Here is a 20,814-nt window from a genome sequence, read left to right on the forward strand (position 1 = left end):
GACTGAGCCTAACGTATGGACGGTTAGGCCTTTATATGTCCTCGGTCTCCCAAGGTTCGCCTACCTGGCGTCTCCGAAAGTCAGTTGTACTACTATATTACATGTGGAAACCATCGTGGTCGGAGGAGTTTTAATCTTCCTCCTTTCTTCACCTCTCGATCTCCTTGAAAATAGGAGACTTTACCGAAGCAATTGATATTCTCATCCGCGCATGAGAAAAGCCCAACATGTCTAACGCACGCTTCGTCGACGAGCCGCCTCAGGTTATCAACCAGGCGGACCTCGACCTAGCTAACGAAAAGCTCGAGTCCCGCGATGAGAGCTCCGCCAACGGCAATACCTCCAGCGAAGATGCTGTCAAGAAAGAAGCTGACAACACCCCCGGCGCCACCCACGGCGAGCACCCGTCCAACGGCAATGGCGCCAAGCTCGAGAGACTCGGCACCAACGACAAGTACGAGATCACCGAGGACGACTGCTACGATGAGCTCGGCTACTCGTTTCCCAAGTGGAAGAAGTGGACCATCCTGACCGTCATCTTCTGGGTTCAGGTGTCCATGAACTTCAACACTTCGCTCTACTCTAACGCCATCCCGGGTATCCAGGAGGAATTCGGTGTGAGCGCCCAGGCCGCTCGCTGCGGTGCCATGATCTTCTTGGTTTTGTACGCATTCGGTTGCGAACTGTGGGCGCCGTGGTCCGAGGAATTCGGTCGCTGGCCAGTGCTGCAGCTCTCCCTCTTGTTCGTCAACATCTGGCAGATTCCGGTCGCTCTTGCACCCAATTTCGCTACCATCATGGTCGGTCGTGCGCTCGGCGGTCTCTCGTCTGCTGGTGGCTCCGTCACCCTGGGCATGATTGCCGACCTATTCGAGTCCGATAAGCAGCAGTACGCCGTCGCCTACGTAGTGTTCTCTTCCGTCTTCGGCTCCGTCCTCGGCCCCATCGTCGGCGGTTTCACGGAAGAGTATCTCAACTGGAGATGGTCCATCTGGGTCCAGCTCATCTTCGGCGTCGCCATCCAGCTGGTTCACGCCGTCTTCGTCCCCGAGACCCGCAGCACCATCCTGATGAACCGCATCGCCAAGAAGCGCAGGGCCGCCGGCCACCCCAACATCTGGGGCCCCGACGAGCTTGTCCCCTTCGCCGACCGCTTTTCCATGAAGGAAGTCATCTCCACCTGGGTCCGCCCCTTCAAGATGTTTGTCACCGAGCCAATCGTCCTGGTTCTGTCACTCCTCTCCGGTTTCTCCGATGCTCTCATCTTCATGTTTATCCAATCTTTTGCTCTGGTTTACCAGCAATGGAACTTCACCACCGTTGACATTGGCCTGGCCTTCATTCCCATCGGCATTGGATACGTCATCGCCTGGTTGGCCTTCATCCCCGCCATCAAGCGCAACATCAAAGAACGCAAGGCCAAGCCCCAAGACGACCGCGCTCAGTACGAGTCTCGCCTATGGTTCCTTCTGTACACTGCGCCGTGTCTTCCCATTGGTCTGATCGGTTTTGCATGGACTATCCAGGGTCCTCCCATCCACTGGATCGGCTCCATGGTTTTCGCTGCCATTGTGGGTATCGCTAACTACGCCATCTACATGGCCACCATCGACTACATGATCTGCGCCTATGGACCCTACTCCGCGTCAGCTACCGGAGGAAATGGATTTGCTAGAGACTTCCTGGCTGGAGTTTTAACTCTCGTAGCCTCCCCCTTCTTTTCAGGGGTCAATCCAGGTAGTGGGAAGAATCTCGAATTCGCCTGCACGATCCTCTTCTGCATCGCCTTTGTGCTGGTCGCCGCCGTCTTTGTCATCTACTGGAAGGGACCGACTCTGCGCGCTCGCTCGCCCTTCGCTCAAAAGCTCGCCGACGCCAAGGATGATGCTGGCGGTCGTCGCCCGAGTCACGTCGAGGGTGGTGCAGACACCAGCACGGCAAACGCTGGTGACAATGCTCCCGACCGTCCCCCGTACGTCCGCCAGAGGAGCCAGAACTCGAGATTTTTCGGTGAGAGCAGAGTCACCCCCCGCGGCACTCCCAGAGGCACTCCCTCCGCGAGCAGGGCCAACAGCCGTGCCAACAGCCCTTCCAGGCGCAAGTAATGGGTTCCGAAGAGACCACTTCCCAAACCCACGTTGGTTGAGAGTATAGATGTGTGGCGTTAATTTCATGACCCGATACCCCTTGGCATTTGCCTAAGATCTAGTCTTTGTTAGTCGTAATAATAAACGTTATACTAGGATGTAAAAGTTGACGTCTTACCACTGTGATAATCTGTGCGATGCCGTCTGCAGGCGATCCGAGAGGCTAAGTAGTGAATGTAGTCTTCGCCCTTGTTGTCGTCCTTATCGTCGTCATCGTCGTCGTCGTCGTCGTTGTCGTTGTCATCTCTCGCTGTTATCTCTCGCTGTCGTCTCTTGGTGTCGTCTCTTGGTGTCGTCTCTTGGTGTCGTCTCTTGGTGTCGTCTCTTGGTGTCGTCTCTTGGTGTCGTCTCTTGGTGCCGTCTGTCGCTGTTGTCTGTCGCTGTTGTCTCTCGTCTTTTTCCATCATCATCTTCCAATGTCGTAGGCATCGTGATAGGCGTGGTTGTCTTTGGGTCGCATGGCCTTGAGGGTGTCGATGATTTTGAGGAACAGGAGCATGGTCCAGATTCGAAAGGGTAGGAGGCTCTTCACGTTGCTACCTTACTCCGAGGAAGGCACTACTCGAGGGTTCTTCCTGCCTTATACGGCAATCGCCTGCAGTATTTTCTCATTTGCTCCTTCCCTTACCTCCCTACCTCCCCTCAGCCGCCTAAAACGGATAATTCCTCGCCTCCACAATTGCAGACTTGACATCCCTCTCTTCACCTTTCGACTACCCGCATACTTTGCAGACATCACTCTTGTCGATCACCACGTCAAAGTTACCCCCAAACGACTAGCACAGTATGGCGACAGGGCAGCTATCCGTCCTTCCACCAGAGATTCGAGCCATGGTCTGGAAGTTTTCGCTTCCTGATGACGTGCCTGAGGTCTGCATCTTCCAGAAGCCGTCGATATTTGCCACGTCGGTATTTTCTACCTTAGTAGTCGATACTGCTTTTCCGGCCTTGGTACATGTGTGTCGCGAAACCCGTTACTTCGTCTTCAACACCAAAATCAGTGGTATCCCGTTTCGTTACTCCGACCTCGCTGGCTGCGACACGCCCTATCGACCCTTCCGAAACGAACTTGATACGTTGCTCAACGCACATGGTTCTGGTGTCAACCACATTCCGACTGATGTCGACTCTACGGTAGAGACGATGGCTTCAGCTCACAATGTCGATGATATAGACGCCATGAGAGAGGTGTCGGAGCTGTCTTACATAGTTAGCAGCTTTCCAGATTTGGAGCATCTGGCAGTGCGAGTACCGGCAGGGCGCATGCACATCCTCCAAATCTTTATACGGGAAATATTGCACCACTTCTTGCCTCGACTGAAGACTGTTACGTTCGTCACTGTGCAAGCCACTAGTGATGTTCAAGTCACTGGTACTGTGCAAGCCACTGGTGCTGGTGGTCCACTGCTACTCCCAGACTTCCAGCCGCCCGAGGGCAGGTGCAAACTGCATCGATTCTCTACGAAAGAGATGGAGCACCTTGCAATCAAGACACGTCAAGATGACATCCAGAACATGGATGATTTGATTGCCAGCGTAATATTGGGCTCTATGAAACTTCGAGCGTTCGTCGATGCCACCAAAGCAAAGTACCAATTGTCACTGGCGTAAGTCACAAGCGTCTTGCTCAGACCCTGCGCGCACTATACTCACTCTAGGTTTTACCATTTCCTTCGTTTCGGTGGCTGACCCTTGGAATACATTCAGCAAAAAGATAGAAATCGAAAAAAACATGGACTCTACGAACGGAGAGAAAATCTTCCAGGATATCCTGAAACGGGCCATCGACTTCCAAGCGCATACCTTCATCGAGTATCAAAACGGCTTATGGAACCGAGCCACGGCACGTCCATCTGAACAGATTACTCACATTTCCTGTTTACTGCTCGACCACCGCCATATCTACCCCGAAGCTTTTGTCTACAGAGACGGCGCGTATGTTGCGAAGCGGGAAATCCCCGTCTTGTGCGCAGCGGAAGGGCAAATGAGATTCGAGAAACTGCATCAGGAATTTGTTAAACTGGGACTTATCCAAGAAGATGCACATGTGGACGACGAAGATGAGGGGGGCGATGGGGATGACGAAGATGACGACGGTGACGACGATGCTTGAACATAACGAAATCTAAGGACGACAAGTTCTAAAGACGACGAAGTCTAGAGACGCAGACGAACAGGGAAGCAAGCAACGTTGATTGGAACCCAATCAAGACAACTGAAATACGGGACGTTCTAAGCTTGTGTTCCGCGGAGATGACCTTTTGGAATGGGGTCTGCCGAACAGATTAGTGAGCATAGGTAGTTGCGATCACGGAGTTAAGGTACGACATTGCATTAACGGCGGTGTAATGGAAATACCAGCTAGCTGAACCTTCGCGAGTAACTCCTGCGACGTTGCAGTGATTGGCGTGTTCCTTGTTCTGATGCCAGGTTATCCTTTCCAGAGCAGTGTACTTTGCTTTACACTGGTCGTCAATTGGATGGTGTTCCAGTCAAGTATGTGAAACGGCTTTTGACAGGTCTTGGCCTTCCTAGGTACACGCAATTACGTCCCAAGTTTGTACGTGAAATTGTATGTGTCTGTGGAATGCCACTCAGACACCTACATTCTAGACAAGCTTAGGAGCTTAGAAGATTGGAGATAGAGACAACGATAGAGGCCACTAGACCCAGCAAAGAAAGAGATGTCTAACTGATAGCTGTCAGTCTAGACTTCAGCCGCCAGCCTCAACTTGGAGGGTAGTGGATAATTGTTTAAAACCCCCTTATATTATCTGCTCATGTATACACTTGTATCGCAAGTCTATTGCGTTGTCGGCCGCCTGTCGTCGCTGCACAGCCTCTATACCCTCAAGAGTATACCTTGCTGGGCATGTCTCAAGATTGCCTCTTTCGGTTGCTGAGAGCAAGCGTGTCTTAGACTTTGCCTAACGGTATTACCGTTGTAAATCTCTGGGCGGGCATGATCTCCTCTCTTTAGAGTTGCGCCGTCTCAGGCATTGAACAAGTCGCAACGTGCTCATTGCGTGCGTGGGTTGTGGGTAAAACGGCCCTGCATTAGTGCTGTGCGGAATGCGACCTCGGAGGGGAGATCGAAATCGAGACAAGACACCTTCATCTCAAGTCATGATATATCCCAGGACCATGGAAAGGGGTTTCCCGTTCTTCGCGAGGGGTCCGGATGATCGGGCATCGTCCGGCGTACCAGCCTATCGGTAGCACTCCATCTGTGGGAGGTGTAAGCGACAGACTTTGGAGTCGCATTCAGCAAATTTTGCAGTTCGTTCGTCGTCGACGAAGCTGACGCGAAACATCCCCGTTTAACCTGAGGTAGGCAGCGTAGCATCCATTTGTAAGCCATGGCTGCAGCAGCAGTGCAGTGCTGCAGTGGCCCGCGGCCGCAAGTTCGTTAGCGAAATCGGCGACTGACTCGGTGGGAGATGACAGTGGGGAGGGGCTAAGTGATTTTTAGAGTTGCACGCCGTTAGGTCCTTTTGTTCCCCTTCTGCACAATCTGCTGTCGCTGGGCAATATAAGCTCACTGAGAGTTCGCGCGGTTCATCTCCTAGGATGAGGATGAGGCAAGAAGATGAGGCCGAGGTGCAGAGGCCAACTTTGACGGTACACGGGCCTGGGATGGGCACTTATATAAATTGGTCGGCGGATTCGGCGCAGCATCGGCGGGATGCCACCGCCCAAGAGTGCGCGCCCTACTCCGTCAGGGACGAGGATACGGACAATACGAGAAGATTCGGCCTAATTTGCGGGCAGCAGGTCGGGGAGACGGACCCCACTCCCCGGACGCTTTGCCCGAACGGATTAGAGTTGGGCATTTAGACTTCACCCCTAAAACACAAGACCAGCATCAGGTTGCGTCGAGGGGCGCACTGCATCCCTTGGGGTATAAACCGCGTATGCGCCCATCCGCGCACTCGGACGGACATCTGAAAATCTCCGTCTCGAGAAGAGCCTGTCTGTCCAATTTGCGAGAAGGGCCAGACAGAAAGAGAGAGAGAAGAGAGAGTAAGTGAGAGCGAGCGAGAAAGGAGAGAAGAGAGAAGCGACCAAACTGGACGAAAAGGGAAAGGAAAGCGACGACGACCAGACAAAGGAAGAGAAAGAGGTGGGCGACGATCAGTCGAAGGATTCAACGCTACGGAAGCAAACGCCGAAACCAACGAGAGACACCGACGAAGAAAACCGGTGAGGAGAACCAGCCAGTCAACCAACCAACCAGCCAGAGAGAAGACAACGACAAAAGAGAGGGAATAACGAGCGGTTAGTAGGGGTCTTTTCCCGCGGCGCTGGCACTCACCCCTCCATGACACATGCTTTTCTGGCCCCCAAACCCAACCACCCACCACCCTAAGCCCCCGAGCCCAAACACCGTCGCCCTGTCTGTTTGACGCAAGCAGCAGCGACGCTCAGCTGGCCTTTTCTCTTTCTTCTCCTTTACCCTTTTTTCTTAACCCGGTACGCTACGGTCTCCAACTTGCCCGCGCGCGAAGAAGGTGAGGGCAAAAAAAAGAGGGGAAAAAGGACGGACCACAGGCCACGGATATTTGGTTTCGTCCTTTCGTTCTCGGTTCCAACAGCTTGGGAAAAGCAAGAAAAAAAAGAGTTGCAGGTCGAGAAACAATCAGTAACGTAGACCGCACGCCGAACAAGTCCGGTTTTATTTGTGCCAAGAGCGAGGAACCCCCCAAAGAGCGAAACCGAGGGATTCCTCACAGAGGCCAAAAAAAAAAGTTATGGAGCAGAGCCCCGAAGCTCAGCAGTCACCGCCAGACGGACAAGCGGCCAACCGCGGGTCCGACGCACTTCCGAGGCCGCGTCCGTTGGCTTGCACTCCATGTCGGCGCCGCAAGGTATGTTGATGAGATCGTCCTCTTCCACCCCCTCCCCGTACCCATGGATCGCGTGGCCGCCTGCCCCGTCCGGCCCTGTGAATGGGTGAAGCTGAGGAGCCGGCCCATCAGGGGAGCGCGGCAATTCTCGCCGTGGTGGATTTGGGGCGGGCACGCACGCGAACCCGTGAACCATTACCGGGTAGCTGGGTCAAACTGTCTAGGGGGGCAAAAGGCAGATTGATGGCAGTGAGGGGAGAGGGAAGAAAACGGGGAACGGAGAATAACAGCTTGTCGTATGGACATCTTGGCTGACGGCGGACCGGTGATCCGGTACGGCATCTTACAGATTCGATGCGACCACAAGACGCCAATCTGTTCCAACTGCGTCAGGTATGGCTTGGAATGTACCTGGCCCGAAGGTCGACGCTCTTCAGGACGGCGTCAAAGACCGTGAGTTTGCTGGCCCCCCCTCTCTGCACTTTACTCTGCCCCGTTCCCCTTATTCGTGACGATCCTTGGCCTTACCTTACCATCCCGCGCGGCCTGCCGCCCTTCAACCCAGCGCGGGCGGGGCCGTTACCGCCGATCGTATCGGACATGGAACTTTGCTAATATTATCATACCAAGGCTCTATGAGGATGTCGTCACAAGGCTGGCACAGATGGAGAAGTTGGTGGAGGAGCTCCAGACCACGAACCACCAGGGGTCGCCACAGTCCAACGAGCCGGCGGGAGCATCATCGTCCTCAGCTTCAGCGTCGGCACCAGTGCCGACGGCGGCGGCAGCAGCTTCAAGCGTCTCACCTTTGACGACGCAGCCAACACCGCCGGCGGCGGCGGTGGCGACGAATGCGGCAAACACGTCCTCCGCAGGGGCGGCGTCGGCTTCGGTCTCGGCCTCCCACTCACCCCTGTCCAGACGGAAGGCCAGTAGCGCAAGCCCGTCGTCCGGGAACCCTGACACGTACCCGTCGCCGCCGTCCGCCAGCTCGTCGACCGGGGCGAGGCCGTATTATGTGGGGGCGCCTAGTGAGCAGGTGGTCGCTGCGGCAGGTAAGAATACCTAACCCCCTTGGGAATTCCGCAGAGCAGATGGGCCTGTCGTCCTGGCTAGCTACCAAGATCCAGAGTCTGTCTGCTCATTGAGAATCTGGACAATCATGACAATCAAGAGAAAGACGACGGCTAACGTGGCTGACCTCTCAGGTGCCTGCTCGCTGCTCTCACCGCAAGGCCTGTCGCAGATTGAGCTTCTTATCGGAGACTCGCGGTTCAGCAACGCGCTCAACGGCCTGCACCCCAAATTCGATCGTCTCAGGCCGGAGCCGTGGCTGGAGCACGATGAGCTGAACCACCCGCTCCCTCCCAACCATGTCATCATGGACTGCGTGAACGGTATGAGGTCTCATGAGCTCTGTCGTGAGCACGACACTGACATGGCATATCACAGACTACATGGTGACGATGAACGCCGGCATCCGGCTTTTCCAAGAGCATGAAGTACGAGCAGCGTTACGCGCCTATTTCCAAGGCCAGCCCATCGCCGACCCAGGCTGGAGGATGGCCGTCAACTCCATCATCGCCCACACCCTCCGCAAGAGGAACCGCATGCGCAACAAGGAGGATTACGAGAAGTACATTCACAACGCCCTGGGCATGATCCCAAATGTCGTCCTCCGCACGCCGTCGCCGCTCACAATAGGATCATTATTGTCAATAGTAAGCCTCTCCCCAGCTCCCTCGTCGCGCCCCCCTTTTCACCAATGCTGACCGCACCAAGATCCTCTACTACAGCTTCATGTCCGACAACCACATCGCCCTGACACTACTCGGCCTCACGGTCCAGCTCCTCTTGATGTCCGGCTACCACCGCCCCGAGCCGGACCTCGCCTTCGCCGACGCGTCAAACCTCAACCCGGTGGAACACCTGCACCGCCGCCGCCTCTTCTGGCAGGCCTACATTCTCGACCACGACCTCATGCTGCGCCTCGGCAAGCCGCCGCTCATCCACGACGACTTCCTCCTCGACCTGCCCGAGGAGCACCCCGCGGACGGCTACGCCATGTACTACTACCCCAACGACGTCACCCTCAACTTCTTCCTGCAGCAGGTCCGCCTCGCCCAGATCCAGGGCCGCATCTCGGCGGCGCTGTACTCGCGCAGCAGCGTCCCGCCCGCGGAGCTCGAGTCTGAGATCCGTCGCCTCGACGCGGAGCTGCAGGAGTGGAGGGAGAGCATCCCCGAGATGATCCACCCGGAGCGCGTCGAGGCCCTCCTGGACGGCGACTTTGCCCGCATGGTCTGCCTGACGACGCTGCACTTTACATACTTCCAGCTCGTTGTGGCAATTCACTCGGCGGCTTTCCGCCTCCCGGCTCTTGAGGACCAAGAAGGCCTCGAACAGGGCGACATCGGCCCGTCTCTGGCCCTCTGCGTCAGCGCATCTCGAGCAGCCATCTCACTGCTCAATTACCATCAGATCGAACACCCCTACACCCCGTAAGCTTCCCCTCTGCCACCCCGGCCTATTCTAACATCTTACTAACAAAACCTCCAAAGATACCTGCTCTACCAGGTGGCCTGGTCCGTCGACATCCTCTTCGTCAACATCCTCCAGAACAAGACCTCCCCGCGCGCCCGCCGCGACCTCGACCTCATCCGCACCGTCCTCACCTTTTTCGAAAAGTTCGATCCGGACCACGAGAAGGTCGTCTCGTACCAGATCATCAGCGTCATCGCCGACGTCGCCGCCTCCGTCCTCGCAAACACCCCCACCCTGCCCCCGCACATGCTCCCCGTCGCCCGGCCCCAGACCTCCGCCCTACAGGCCCCGCCCGGGCCCATCCGCGGGACGTCCCCCGGGACCGGCATGCAGCGCCAGTCCGTCGTCGCGGGGTTCCCACCGGACACCCCGATGACGGGTACCACGGCGGCCTCCGTCCGCAGCGGCAGCATCAACGGCGGGGCGGACGGCATGCTGGGTTCCATGACGAGCCTGTCCATGTCGGACCAGCAGCAGCAGCAGGGCTTCGTCGACATGACAATGACCCCGCAGCCCGAGCCGCAGTTCTTCAATGGCTTCATGGACATGGCGGACTGGCGGCTGCCGATGGAGTACCAGCCGGAACTCTGGCAGTTCGACAGCGTTCTGGACAACAACCGCTACAACCAGAACTGAGGCTAGGCCAGGCGGGGGTGGATACCTTTTGATTTTGATTACATTTACCGGACGTTTGGATAGGCGGGAGGGGGACTAGAGATTCGGACCGGCCGCCGGATGTGGCCCCATTTTAATCGACTTGAAAACGTAGGCTTGGCGTCATCCGACTCCACCAAGGCACCGAGGATTCCCCCTTCCGGTCGGGACGTCCAGACAAGCGTCGCGCCGGCTTTCCCACATTCGATACCGAGAGGCCCAGTCTTAGTACAGGCTTTCACCTATTGTAGGATAAGTGGCACACAAACAGCACGCGCGCGACTCATCGGGGGAGAAAGAGGAGGCGACGTTGTTGAGGGAGGCACGCGACTCGATACCCGAACCTCGCTCCCGGCGCCCCGGATTGGACATCGACCTTTCTCCAAAACGGGATGAACGACGTAATCGCGCGTCTGGTTACAGAAGGTCTCGCAGCGAACACGGTGCCGAATTCGGGGCAAACGAACACGAGGAGTTCTCTGAGGTTCGGACGGTGTCAATTGGGGATGGAGTACTCGGATAGACGGCGGGTTTGGGGGGCATATGGGGGAGAGGAAAAATACTAACGGCATGCCGCTGTTTTGTGTCTCAACACACCTTCACACTCAAACGTACAGATACCATGTTACATGCGACAGCAGGAGGAATTGAGCTCTTCTATTTTGCTTTTACTGCGTTTTCCAAAATGCGCGCGGTCTTGTGTCTGTCTCTCTCCTGAAGACTGTCTTGCTGAGTGAAACCTTTCCTGCCCCGCCTGCCCTACGAAGATGAAAGTGATTCAAAACAGCGAAGACAAACCAACACAACGGTTCCCATCCATCCCCCCCTGGCGTCTCACATGTCAATCTCGTTCTGCATCTCCACGGGAATAAGACCTTGTCGCAAAAAAAAAAAAGAAGGGACGGGACAATCACCCCTGCCTTGCCCTGCCTGCTGTTCCCACAGCCGCTGCAAGGTACGCTACCGACGCGGAAACACCATCCGGGGGCGGCGCGGGCGGTGCTGCTAAACGAGAAAGAAAACCCCATACCCAACTCCTTCCTGCATGACGTCAGTGCACAAATACCCGGACTCTTCGGAGCAGCCATCGACTGTTCTTTCTACCTTATGCAACCACCTTCTTTCCAAATACAATGGCCGACGACGACCGAGCGAGAAACGAAAAGGGGTAAGAGACATGGGACGCTCGCCGTGGCGCTTTCTTGAGAATTGAAGCCTAAACTCTTTTCTGCGATGGCAGCAAAACACTCCGGAATGTTTAGACCTCCTCCCTAGGGCGATTTGTTGTCTTATTTCTTTTATTCCCCTTGCGCTCAAGATTCCTTAAACCATGCTCCGGTGAGAGAACATCTATATTCAGACAACCGCCCTCGCTCTTTATCCTGAAGTTTTCGCGAAACACCGGGCACGCCCTCGTCGACGACGGTCTTCGCCAATCAGCAGCTAGGCAGGCTATTGACAGGAGCAGCAACCTCAAACTGCCAGACATCACATCTGCTCCTCCTCGTTGCCAATATCAGCCACACAATGTCTGAAAAGACACCCCCTCCAAAGGACGACAGACGACGCCAATCGGCCAAGAAGCACCCGCCAAAAACGCTCCGCGAACGCTTCCTCCACACGCTGCCCTACTATACAGGGCCTTACGGCGTGGGTTTCTTCGAGATTGAAGCCCCGGCCCGCCGCCCGCGGACCGTCTCCCAGCTCAGGCGCGACAACGTCCCGCTGCTGAGGCTCGACACCGTGCTCTTCGCCGTCTTCTACCCGTGCACCCTCAAAACCAAGGTCGAAGGTGGCGACCCGGTGTCCAGGCACGGCCGCAAGGCTAGCACGCCCACCGCCAATGGCAACAACAATAACAACAATACGGTCAAAGATGGCAACGACGCGGAGAAGACGACCAAGAATCCGAAGCTTTCGCGCGTGGGATGGCTCCCGCGTCCGAGGCTGAATACCTGCAAGGGATATGCCAACTTCGCGAGCATCCCAGAACTGCCGGTGACGGCGTACATCGCTGCGACCACCATGTTCACGAAGCTTCCCGCGCTTAGGAACGCCAAGCTGGCGGAAAACTGGCCGGAGGAAATGCTGACGGACGATGGGCCCGCGGGTGAGGCTGCGAGAAACGAGGAGTGTAAGACATCAACAAAACCGAAGTTCCCCGTCATCATATTCAGTCACGGGCTGGGAGGATCAAGACTGTGCTACAGTGCCATCTGCGGAGAGCTGGCGAGCTACGGCTTCATTGTGGTAGCCATGGAACATCGGGACGGAAGCGGAGCCAGGACAATTGTCAACATCCCCGAGAATCGAGAGACCTCCGACAGCGACTCTTCGTTTGCGCAGGCCAACGGCAAGCACGTTCCCGCCAACAAGAAATGGAAGCGCAGCAAGGGAACCAGCGAGTATTACTGCGTGGACTACCTTTTCCCAAAGGACAATGCCCAGGACACAGCACCGAACAGTGCCAAGGGAGTCGATGTGGTGCTGCGCAGTGCGCAGATCGAAATGCGAATGTCGGAAATAGAGGAAGCCTACTGGATACTCGAACAGATTAACGAAGGTCGCGGTCACGAGGTCGAGGCCATGAATCTAAGAAGAGAGGGGAATGTGGCGTCCAGCTCCAAGGGCCTCACTGGGATCGACTGGGCGGATTGGAAGGAGAGGATGTTCCTCGAGAACGTGACAGTGATGGGCCATTCATTTGGCGGGGCAACGACAGTTGAGATGCTGCGGACGGAGTCGCTCAGCTGGGTAGGTCAAGGCATCATCCTCGACGCTTGGGGTCCCGCCACGCCCCGAGCGGGAGAGAACACTAGACACCGCGTAAAGAAGCCGCTTCTGTCGATCGGATCGGAGGCCTTTATGCATTGGCAGGATAATTTTGACAGGCTTGTCGAAATCTGCAATGAGGCGAGGGAACAGGAGGCACTCACCTGGATGATGACGATCAAAGGTTCGACCCATCTCACCCAGACAGACTTTGCCATTCTGTACGCGACGTGGATGGACATTCTCATGAAGACGCTGGTCAATCCACGGAGAGGCATCTACCTCACCGTCTCGCCGGCCCTCGAGTTTCTGAAAATTACCTTGCCTTGCCAGCAGACAAAGTACAACATGTGGGTGGACATGGGAGTCCTCAAGACCGCGGAGGCACCGTCGTCTCCAGACGCCATGATGACGTGCGATCATCGCCCCAAGGACAAGTGGATCGCAGTAAAGCTCAAGGTCGACAACGAGGCGAGGCTGCGGGTTAAGCACTGGGTACGCCACAACAAGCACTCGCTCTTCCGCAAGGACAAAGGAACCGGTATGCCGTCGGGGCTGATCAACTGGGACGAGGGTAACGAGCTCTTCATGCACTTCAGTCCGGGACCTGAGTCTGTGGAAAAGTACATGCGTGAGAAAGAGCGGATGACGGATGGCGCCAATCCTCATTAGCCTGTTTGGCGAATTGATGTCCCGATTCGTAGATCTAGGAGTTGGCATCGGTCTTCTGAATCCTATGCATCTCCTTGAACCCTGATGCTTTCAGCGGCCTCCTCTTCTCCCTCGTCCCTCGACTTCACCACTTAATGCAGAATGTAGCGGTATGCCTACCCTGCTATTCGTTACTATCACGTAAAGCTGTTTGCAGAGCCCTCGTGAATGCCTCGATACGTCTGCTCCTGGTGCCAGGCTCCTTCTGTGTCGGTCCCCTGGGCGGGAACTAAAAGGAGCATGTCTCAGGGTTCTAGGAGATTCTTAGTGAATCGGCTTATGAGTTCGGCGTCCAGCGCCGGGTGCCCCGTATCCAAGGCTTCGGTACGATTTCTGCAGTAGTGAGTAGAAGAAACAACAGCAATGCAGAAAGCAGTGTTTTGACGGCTTGATCAACCTGAGAAGCCCAAGAGATAGACTCAATGCAGTCCCCCAATCGCTCTATTTCCATGCGGTCAATCGGGAGATCGTGGAAAAATGGCGAGCCGTCAGTGATGTTAGCCTGCCTGCACGCCTGCAACGTGATTTCAAATTCAGTCGTCACTGGCCAACGGCTCTGCAAGCCATCTGCGTGGTCGGACGGTATTGCCAAAGCACCCAGCGGATCGCCCACGGCGCCAGAGAGGACTAACTGGAGTTTCCGCGAGGTTGTTTCGATGGGTTCTGCAAACGAGATGCTCGTGCGGGCAGCGCTTTGTCGTCAGGGTATGGTAGCTTCGGTTTGAGGTATGAAGCGATGCTCGGACGGGTAGCCGAAGAGGACTAGCTCCAGGGACGTCGCCTAAAGCAAATTTCGATCGGATCGAACCAGGGGTGGCCCGGCAGGTGACTTTGTGGGGAGAACTGGTGGTCGCCGATGAATGAGTCTTTGGGGGACGCGAAGGCCAGAGACGGTGTCGTTTGTCCGTTTTGCATGCCGAGTGGTTGGGACGGAGGGCAATTGGTTGGGCTATTTCTGGCTCTTCGGTTGGCTTGCAGCATCTTCGCCGCCACACGTCTTTCGGATGAAGGGTTTGTGGTGGACAATTGGCAGGCAGTAGCTGGCAAGTAGTAGCTCCTGGTCTGCGCAGTAAGGCGAGCTTGGGCCAAGCAGAGCAGGGAAGCCTGCTCACGATTCCATGCAGGATGGTGGTGATGTTGGAGGTGTGGGAGGCGCCGTGAGTGGTTGGGATGCAAGTGTCAGTTGATGGGACGACGCAATACGAAGTGTGCTGTCAGGGACTATTGGTTTGCGTCCAGCTGCAGGATGGGCATTATGTGAGCTCTTGGGAGACGGTCAAACCCTAACCTTAATGGTAGCTGAAAGGGTAGCTGTGAGCAGGTCAGCGTGGAAGAAGGTCGGACGGAGGAGGAATGGAGGATGCGGGAGAACAGAGGAGATGTCCGTGACGAAAGCCTATTGTGGATGGGTGGGTGGGATGAAGTCTGACGGCGTGGAGGGCTTCGGCTTCGCAGCCATTCTGTCAGTCCACAGCTTCAAGTTCAGGTGAAGCGAGGAAATAAGGTGAGAAGCCACGGTGGAAGCCGGTCCCTGCAACGGCCGGGAGGCGAGGAGGCCTTGTTTTGTCGCTGAGCCATGTGGGGGAAACAGCGGGCGAGCGTGGCCATGGTCGCTTCCTTTTTGCAGCAAACAGGTGAAAAACACCCGTGGATTGGCACACTGGCAAGACTGGTTAGGTAATCCTTGCTGCCGTCTCCGCCTTCCTCCTAGCTCAAAATAGCGTCCGTGTTAACCCAGTCCCTGTCCCGGTGCTGATCAGCCAGGAGAACTGGCGGGCCCTCGCTAACAGCGGGGCATCCTCAGTGGCGCCTGCAGCGATCCCCGGTCCAGCTGGAGCGAGCCAACGCGCCAAATGCTCGTATCAAGCATTACACCTTTGGAAAATATGATGTGTGCCCGTGGAAAACATCCTGAATCCCGCCTTTAGAGTCCACATGGCAGGCCAACATCAGCCGTTGGGTGATCTGGGCTTGCGACAGCGACATATTCCCCTCTTTCACTCTTTCTCAACCAACCCCGGCGGAGCGTGTCTCGTTGTCGCCGTGGCTGCCACCTTCGTCCATGACAGGACGCGCGTGTGTAACTCAACCCACCAACAGATGAGTCGCATGCACGCCGCCGTTAGGTCTCCTTTGTATCAGGCAATATATCCACGATGACATGGCACGGAAAGGTACATTGTTCTTCTTCTCAACATTGCTTGGCTGCCCTAGCCTCCCGCTTCCTGCCAGTCCGGCTGAACCTGCACTCGCAACTGGACCTGCGTCTGCACCTGTGCTTGCTTCGCCTACTGCGCTTTCCGCACCTGCTGCGGCTTTTCCTGTACCCGGTCCTCATCTCAGACGGCAGTGAGGGCTGATCGTCATCCCAAGTTGCAATGCGCTGACCTCTGAGCACCCTCACTCTTGGGCCGAATGCCGGACGGGTCCTTCCATTGGACGACTGCGCGGTGCTTATGGTACTAGCTGCTGCTGATGCTGATGCTAACCACCAACACATGCTGATGCCCTCCGCCTGGTCTCCTGCTGGAGATGTTGAGTAGGCATCCATCTATTCATCCATACCTACATCCATCCAAGGTCTCCCCCACGACGCCCGTGACCGTTGCCGATGCCCCTAGTCCGTGTCCCGCTCGATGGCCATGGCCCTCCCGGTTGTCGTGCAGACGAGACCTGACGAAATCTGACCATGGCATGACTGCAGTCGTGGTGAGGAAGGCTGCTTGACTTTGACCCGTCTCTCCCCAGGTTGGCCCGGTGCAGAGAGTGCTGTCCATCGTTTCCTGCCTCCGCCAATGCATGTCCCGTCTGTGGTGTTGGGTCTCTCCCGGTAAACAAGCTCTAGATTCTCTGTCGACCAGGGCTACTTTCCCGATCTGTGGTTCCTTCTTTTGACTGCCTGCATCCCGCATTCGAGAACCACTTTTAGACTCCCGTCTTGCCGTTCTCTTTTTTTCCGGTCTTGCCTTATCCAAACCTGGACCCCAGCTCCTGCTCTGCTCTTTGCTGCTGCTGCTGCTTCCTCCTGGTCCTGACCTGACCTGACCTGACCCAAATATCACCTTGCCGCTGGCCTTTCCTTCTTGTAACTCACCCTCGTTGGACATCTGCTTTTCTGTTTCACGACAACGTTACTTCGTTGCACTCCTCGACCTGCCCTCCACCGATCCTCCTACGTATTAGCTTTGGCCGACTCTCGCTCGTCTCATCGCCTTGCTCATTCACCGTCTTTTCCGGGCGCACACCTCGCCTTTGCTGTCACCTTCAACACGCATTCACCGTCGCGCGCCAGCTCTTGCTGCAACCTCCGACCATTCCGTCGAGCCGTTTTACCGTTTTTTTCCTTTATTCGCTCGTCGATCTCGCCAATCTTTGCAACAAACAAGAACAAACGTCAACGAGGATTATGACAACATCGAGACGCCACAGCTAGCATCGCCTTAACCTCTTTTCTCACTCTGCGACCGCTAGCCGCGTATCCTTCCCGTCTTTGACGCCACGACTCCACCCTCAATATCCCCGTCTCCAAATTCGCCTCGAAACGATTTGCTTCCGAAAATGACTTCCGCGGCCGCTCAACGCAAGCCGGGCAAGCCCCGACGCGACAGGTCTGACAGCCTTCAGAAGATGCTCGAACTCGAGCATATCCAAAAGGTGAGCCAAGCCCGTCCTAGCCCGCCAGCTTCAGCCTCGATGGCATCCACACCAATTTGACTAGTATAGCCTCCCCTCCACTAACACGCTTCACCTCGTAGCTCGAGCGTCTTCAGGGGCACCGTTCCATGCCCACGCCCGCTCACCTATCCCACATGGCGTTTCAGCAGGTTCTGAATCAACAACTTAATGGTCGTTCTCCCCAGTCTCCTCCAAAGCTGTCGCCTTTTCCAACCCTACACCCTCCCCCGCCAGTGAAGCCTCTTGTTCCTTTGCAGTCACGCCGCAGGGACACGCTCCCCGCCAAAGCACCTGAGCCTCTTCCTTCCGCCATGAAAGCTGTGCGCAGAACCACTGCCGTCCCTTCCCTTTCTATATCTGTGCCACCGCCGGCCAACAACATCCCTGAGGTTGACCGCGGCTCAGAGGGAAGGGAATCCAACGAACACAAACAGAAAACCGTAACCTTCTTGGGCGTCGATAACGAAGATAAGCCAGCCGAAGACGACGCTTCCTCAATTTGTCACTCGCCTAGCTGGGAAGCTTTCGGTCAGAAGAAGAAGAAGGAAAAGAAAAACGAAGACAAGATGCGCAGGAAAGAGAAGGAGCAAGCCGACAGATTGGCTGAGAAGGAGGCCAAGTCTATCGCGAAGAGGCTGGGGGCCAAGCTGCACAAGACCCCTCCTTCACAGAGACCTCCCAGTGCCTCCCGGACGATGTCAAGCCCCATCATGCTTGCCGACGAGCAAATCAGACCAGCCAGCACTCAGGCTTTCTACTCGGCACCACAGCCGCCGCGCCCTCAACACGCCAGGCAGAGATCCGATTCAGTGGCTATGCAGTTGAAGGCGGCTTTGACCGGCCAGAAGCCGCAGTCACAGGCCAACGACGAGCCAAGCTTCATCGGTGGGTTGAAATTGGATCAAGAAAGACAGGCCGCCTCTGGGATGCCACCCAGAAAGCCGAATCCGCCAGTCTCCCTGATGAATCAGAGAGCTCAATCTTTCGGTCCTGAGGTGAGAGTGCAAGTTGCTGGCGGGTTCCACCCTCCAACACTCCCGAGATCTGCCTCGGATGGACCCATGTCCGAGGGGATGGACTATGATCGCAGCCTCCGACCCAAGCCACAGCAAAACTCGATGAAGGTTCCATCATGGAATCAGCCATTGGTGTCACCCACGGCACCACCTGTCCCGGATGTCAGCAAGCTTCAGCAGTGGAAGAATAGATCGACGCAACACAAGGTACCTGTACCTACCGACAGCGAGGAGACTGAAGTTACCCTGGTCGAGCCGAGCGTTGATTTCGAGCAAGAGCGAGGCCGAAGAAGAGAGAGCTATGTACACCAGCACCGTCAACAAAGCAGAGACCGCTCAATCACCGGCTACAGGGATGAGGTCAGAGTATCTTCCGCCAGATCACACTACCCTCCGCAGTCCAACCGGCCACATCATCAGGGGCGCTCCTACTCATCTTCGTCGGAGACCAGCCCGATGGGATCAAACTTCCCTCCACGTAACGGATCTCTGACCAATCTCGATGCTTCCAACGGACCCCATGGCCAGGGAGAAGACTTTCTCATCACCTTCAGGCTGCCATATACACCTCCAGCCAACGGCAGCCCGAGTCAGGGCTCATTCGAACGGTCACTGTCAGAACAGCCACCCATGTCAAGGCTTGCTTCAACAGAGATCCCCTTGCCCCCTGAGAGGTCTGCCTCCCGGGAGAAGCTTCCTCCCACTCCTGGAGCGGCCATCAGAAGCTTCAAGGATGCCGCTAAAGCGGCTTTCCACAGGGTCTCTCCTAGCGCTTCCAAGCCCCCGGTCTCAAATTACTTCGCTCGGGCCGTACGTGATACCACCTTGACACCGGATTCGACGTCAAGCTCCCGCTACTCTAGCCCAAGTCTGGATCATCTCCCGCTCTCGGCTCCTCCCGTTCGCCCTGCTTTTGTCGAGTCTGCCGAGTCTAGCATGCCGTCAAGAGATTCATCCGCGCGTCCGACAGACAGGTCATCAATGTCTTCGTTCGAGGAGCCAATGTCTTCACCATCGCCAGCTACAACACCTGACTCGTCGAGGCCGCAGTCTGAGAAGGGATTGCCTCCTGTCGACGGGGAGGTGCGCAGGGTAGACAACGAGGCTGTGGTCGTTGACAACGACGAGAGATCGTACAGACTTTCCCACAAAGCGGCCATGGCCACAACCTCACCCATCGCCTCAAACCCGAGAATCAGCCTTCCTCCGCAGATCCCGGTGCAGAATCATGAGGCTCATCTTTCTGAGCTGGAAGCACTTGTCTCTGAGAAGTTTGGCAGAAAGGCGAGCGTTGCCGATTGCGAGTCTGACAGTGATGTCTGCCTAACGCCTGGACTCACGGACGGTTCCAAGTACGCTTCCGCAGCGGGATCGCCAACGACCTCTGTGTCTCTTTCTAACTCTCAGGAGCTTGATCGGAGGTCTCCTCATAAGGAGTTCGAGGATGCACCCCAAACGGTTGAGGAGCAAGTGAGGAGTTCCATTCAGCGTCGCCCGAGCTTGTCTAAGAGCCGCTCGAGCCCTGATTTGGCTCTCGACACGAGCTTCCTCCCGAAGCTGAAGCATCAGCCTCTTGTTCCGCGGCCCTTGGTGCCGCCTCCTCCGCCACGCTCGGCCAAGCGGGCGTCTAGCCCGGCGAACAAGACGGTGGCACAGTCGTCACCTCTGTCAGCCGATGCGAGAAAGTCCATTGTCTCTCTCAAGGCGCCCTCGAATCCGTCAAATTACTTGGAACAGGCTCGCAAGTCCATGCCAGTTCCCCCGCGATCAAGTCGCGCGTCTCGGTCGTCTATCGTGCCTCCTGACGGCAACGTGGAGCCCGTTGCAAAGATGCTGGTGGAATGCTGCAGTTGCAAGTTCTTGCACGACCTTCCGAGCAAGGTCTATGAGTGCATGGCAAAGCCCGATGGCATGGTCGAGGACCGCAATCTGGGCGTCAGTGGCATCATCTCGACCACGGTGAAGTGCCCTTGGTGTTCTCACGGGATGACTACGAAGTGCTGCGCAGGATATGCAGCCGTTATTTACCTCAAGGAGAAGTTGCATTGATTTCACACCTACCTGGTGTTGGCATAATACCACGCATTGGCTTACGGACGATGCTCACATTCGCTAAGTTGGCACACAAAAATACTACGAAGGGGATTTCAATGGAGGATAGCTAAGGAGAATGATAATCAAACCAACGAGTTTGTCTGTACGAGAAGTGTATACTAGGCCGCAGATATTCCAGTCCTTGGAACCAAGACTGACTAGAGAAACAATACTATTAGCTACTAATTTCGCGTGGTTCACCTTGTGATTCTTTTCGCGCGAACCAGACCGCAGGCTGTGTGTAAAGTCCGGAAAGCATTAAGTGAGCGGATTTTAGAGACCGGGGTTAAGCGCCTTACAATGAGGATGTGGCCATGGATGCGATTCCTTTCGCGACTTGGCGGGAGTTAAGCA

The 20,814-nt window shown here is 56.0% G+C and overlaps 5 protein-coding genes across 5 annotated transcripts; all 5 read left to right on the top strand.

The window, feature by feature from the left end:
* Positions 1–227: 227 nt before the first annotated feature.
* kojT-1 (putative efflux pump kojT) lies at positions 228–2,105 on the top strand (the record flags this gene model as incomplete). The annotated part of the gene is made up of 1 exon (XM_036642787.1): positions 228–2,105. The coding sequence occupies one exon, from the start codon at positions 228–230 to the stop codon at positions 2,103–2,105; it is 1,878 nt and encodes a 625-aa protein (XP_036492054.1).
* Positions 2,106–2,933: 828 nt separating this feature from the next.
* On the top strand, positions 2,934–4,260 carry CGCS363_v010939 (uncharacterized protein; the record flags this gene model as incomplete). Its single annotated transcript, XM_036642788.1, has 2 exons — positions 2,934–3,754; positions 3,855–4,260. The coding sequence occupies 2 exons, from the start codon at positions 2,934–2,936 to the stop codon at positions 4,258–4,260; spliced, it is 1,227 nt and encodes a 408-aa protein (XP_036491903.1).
* A 3,896-nt stretch (positions 4,261–8,156) lies between these two features.
* On the top strand, positions 8,157–10,174 carry fsdR-1 (Fusaridione A cluster transcription factor fsdR; the record flags this gene model as incomplete). The annotated part of the gene is made up of 4 exons (XM_036642789.1): positions 8,157–8,391; positions 8,447–8,715; positions 8,777–9,495; positions 9,556–10,174. 4 exons carry the CDS (start codon positions 8,157–8,159, stop codon positions 10,172–10,174), a joined length of 1,842 nt encoding a protein of 613 aa, XP_036491391.1.
* A 1,545-nt stretch (positions 10,175–11,719) lies between these two features.
* On the top strand, positions 11,720–13,636 carry PLA2G7-1 (Platelet-activating factor acetylhydrolase; the record flags this gene model as incomplete). The annotated part of the gene is made up of 1 exon (XM_036642790.1): positions 11,720–13,636. The coding sequence occupies one exon, from the start codon at positions 11,720–11,722 to the stop codon at positions 13,634–13,636; it is 1,917 nt and encodes a 638-aa protein (XP_036491392.1).
* Positions 13,637–17,233: 3,597 nt separating this feature from the next.
* Positions 17,234–20,415, top strand: CGCS363_v010942 (uncharacterized protein; the record flags this gene model as incomplete). Its single annotated transcript, XM_036642791.1, has 2 exons — positions 17,234–17,329; positions 17,431–20,415. The coding sequence occupies 2 exons, from the start codon at positions 17,234–17,236 to the stop codon at positions 20,413–20,415; spliced, it is 3,081 nt and encodes a 1,026-aa protein (XP_036491390.1).
* Between the last annotated feature and the right edge of the window lie 399 nt (positions 20,416–20,814).

This window comes from Colletotrichum siamense (genome assembly GCF_013390195.1).
Source record: "Colletotrichum siamense strain Cg363 chromosome Unknown KSG_Cg363_contig07, whole genome shotgun sequence".
Classification (NCBI taxonomy): Eukaryota; Fungi; Ascomycota; class Sordariomycetes; order Glomerellales; family Glomerellaceae; genus Colletotrichum; species Colletotrichum siamense.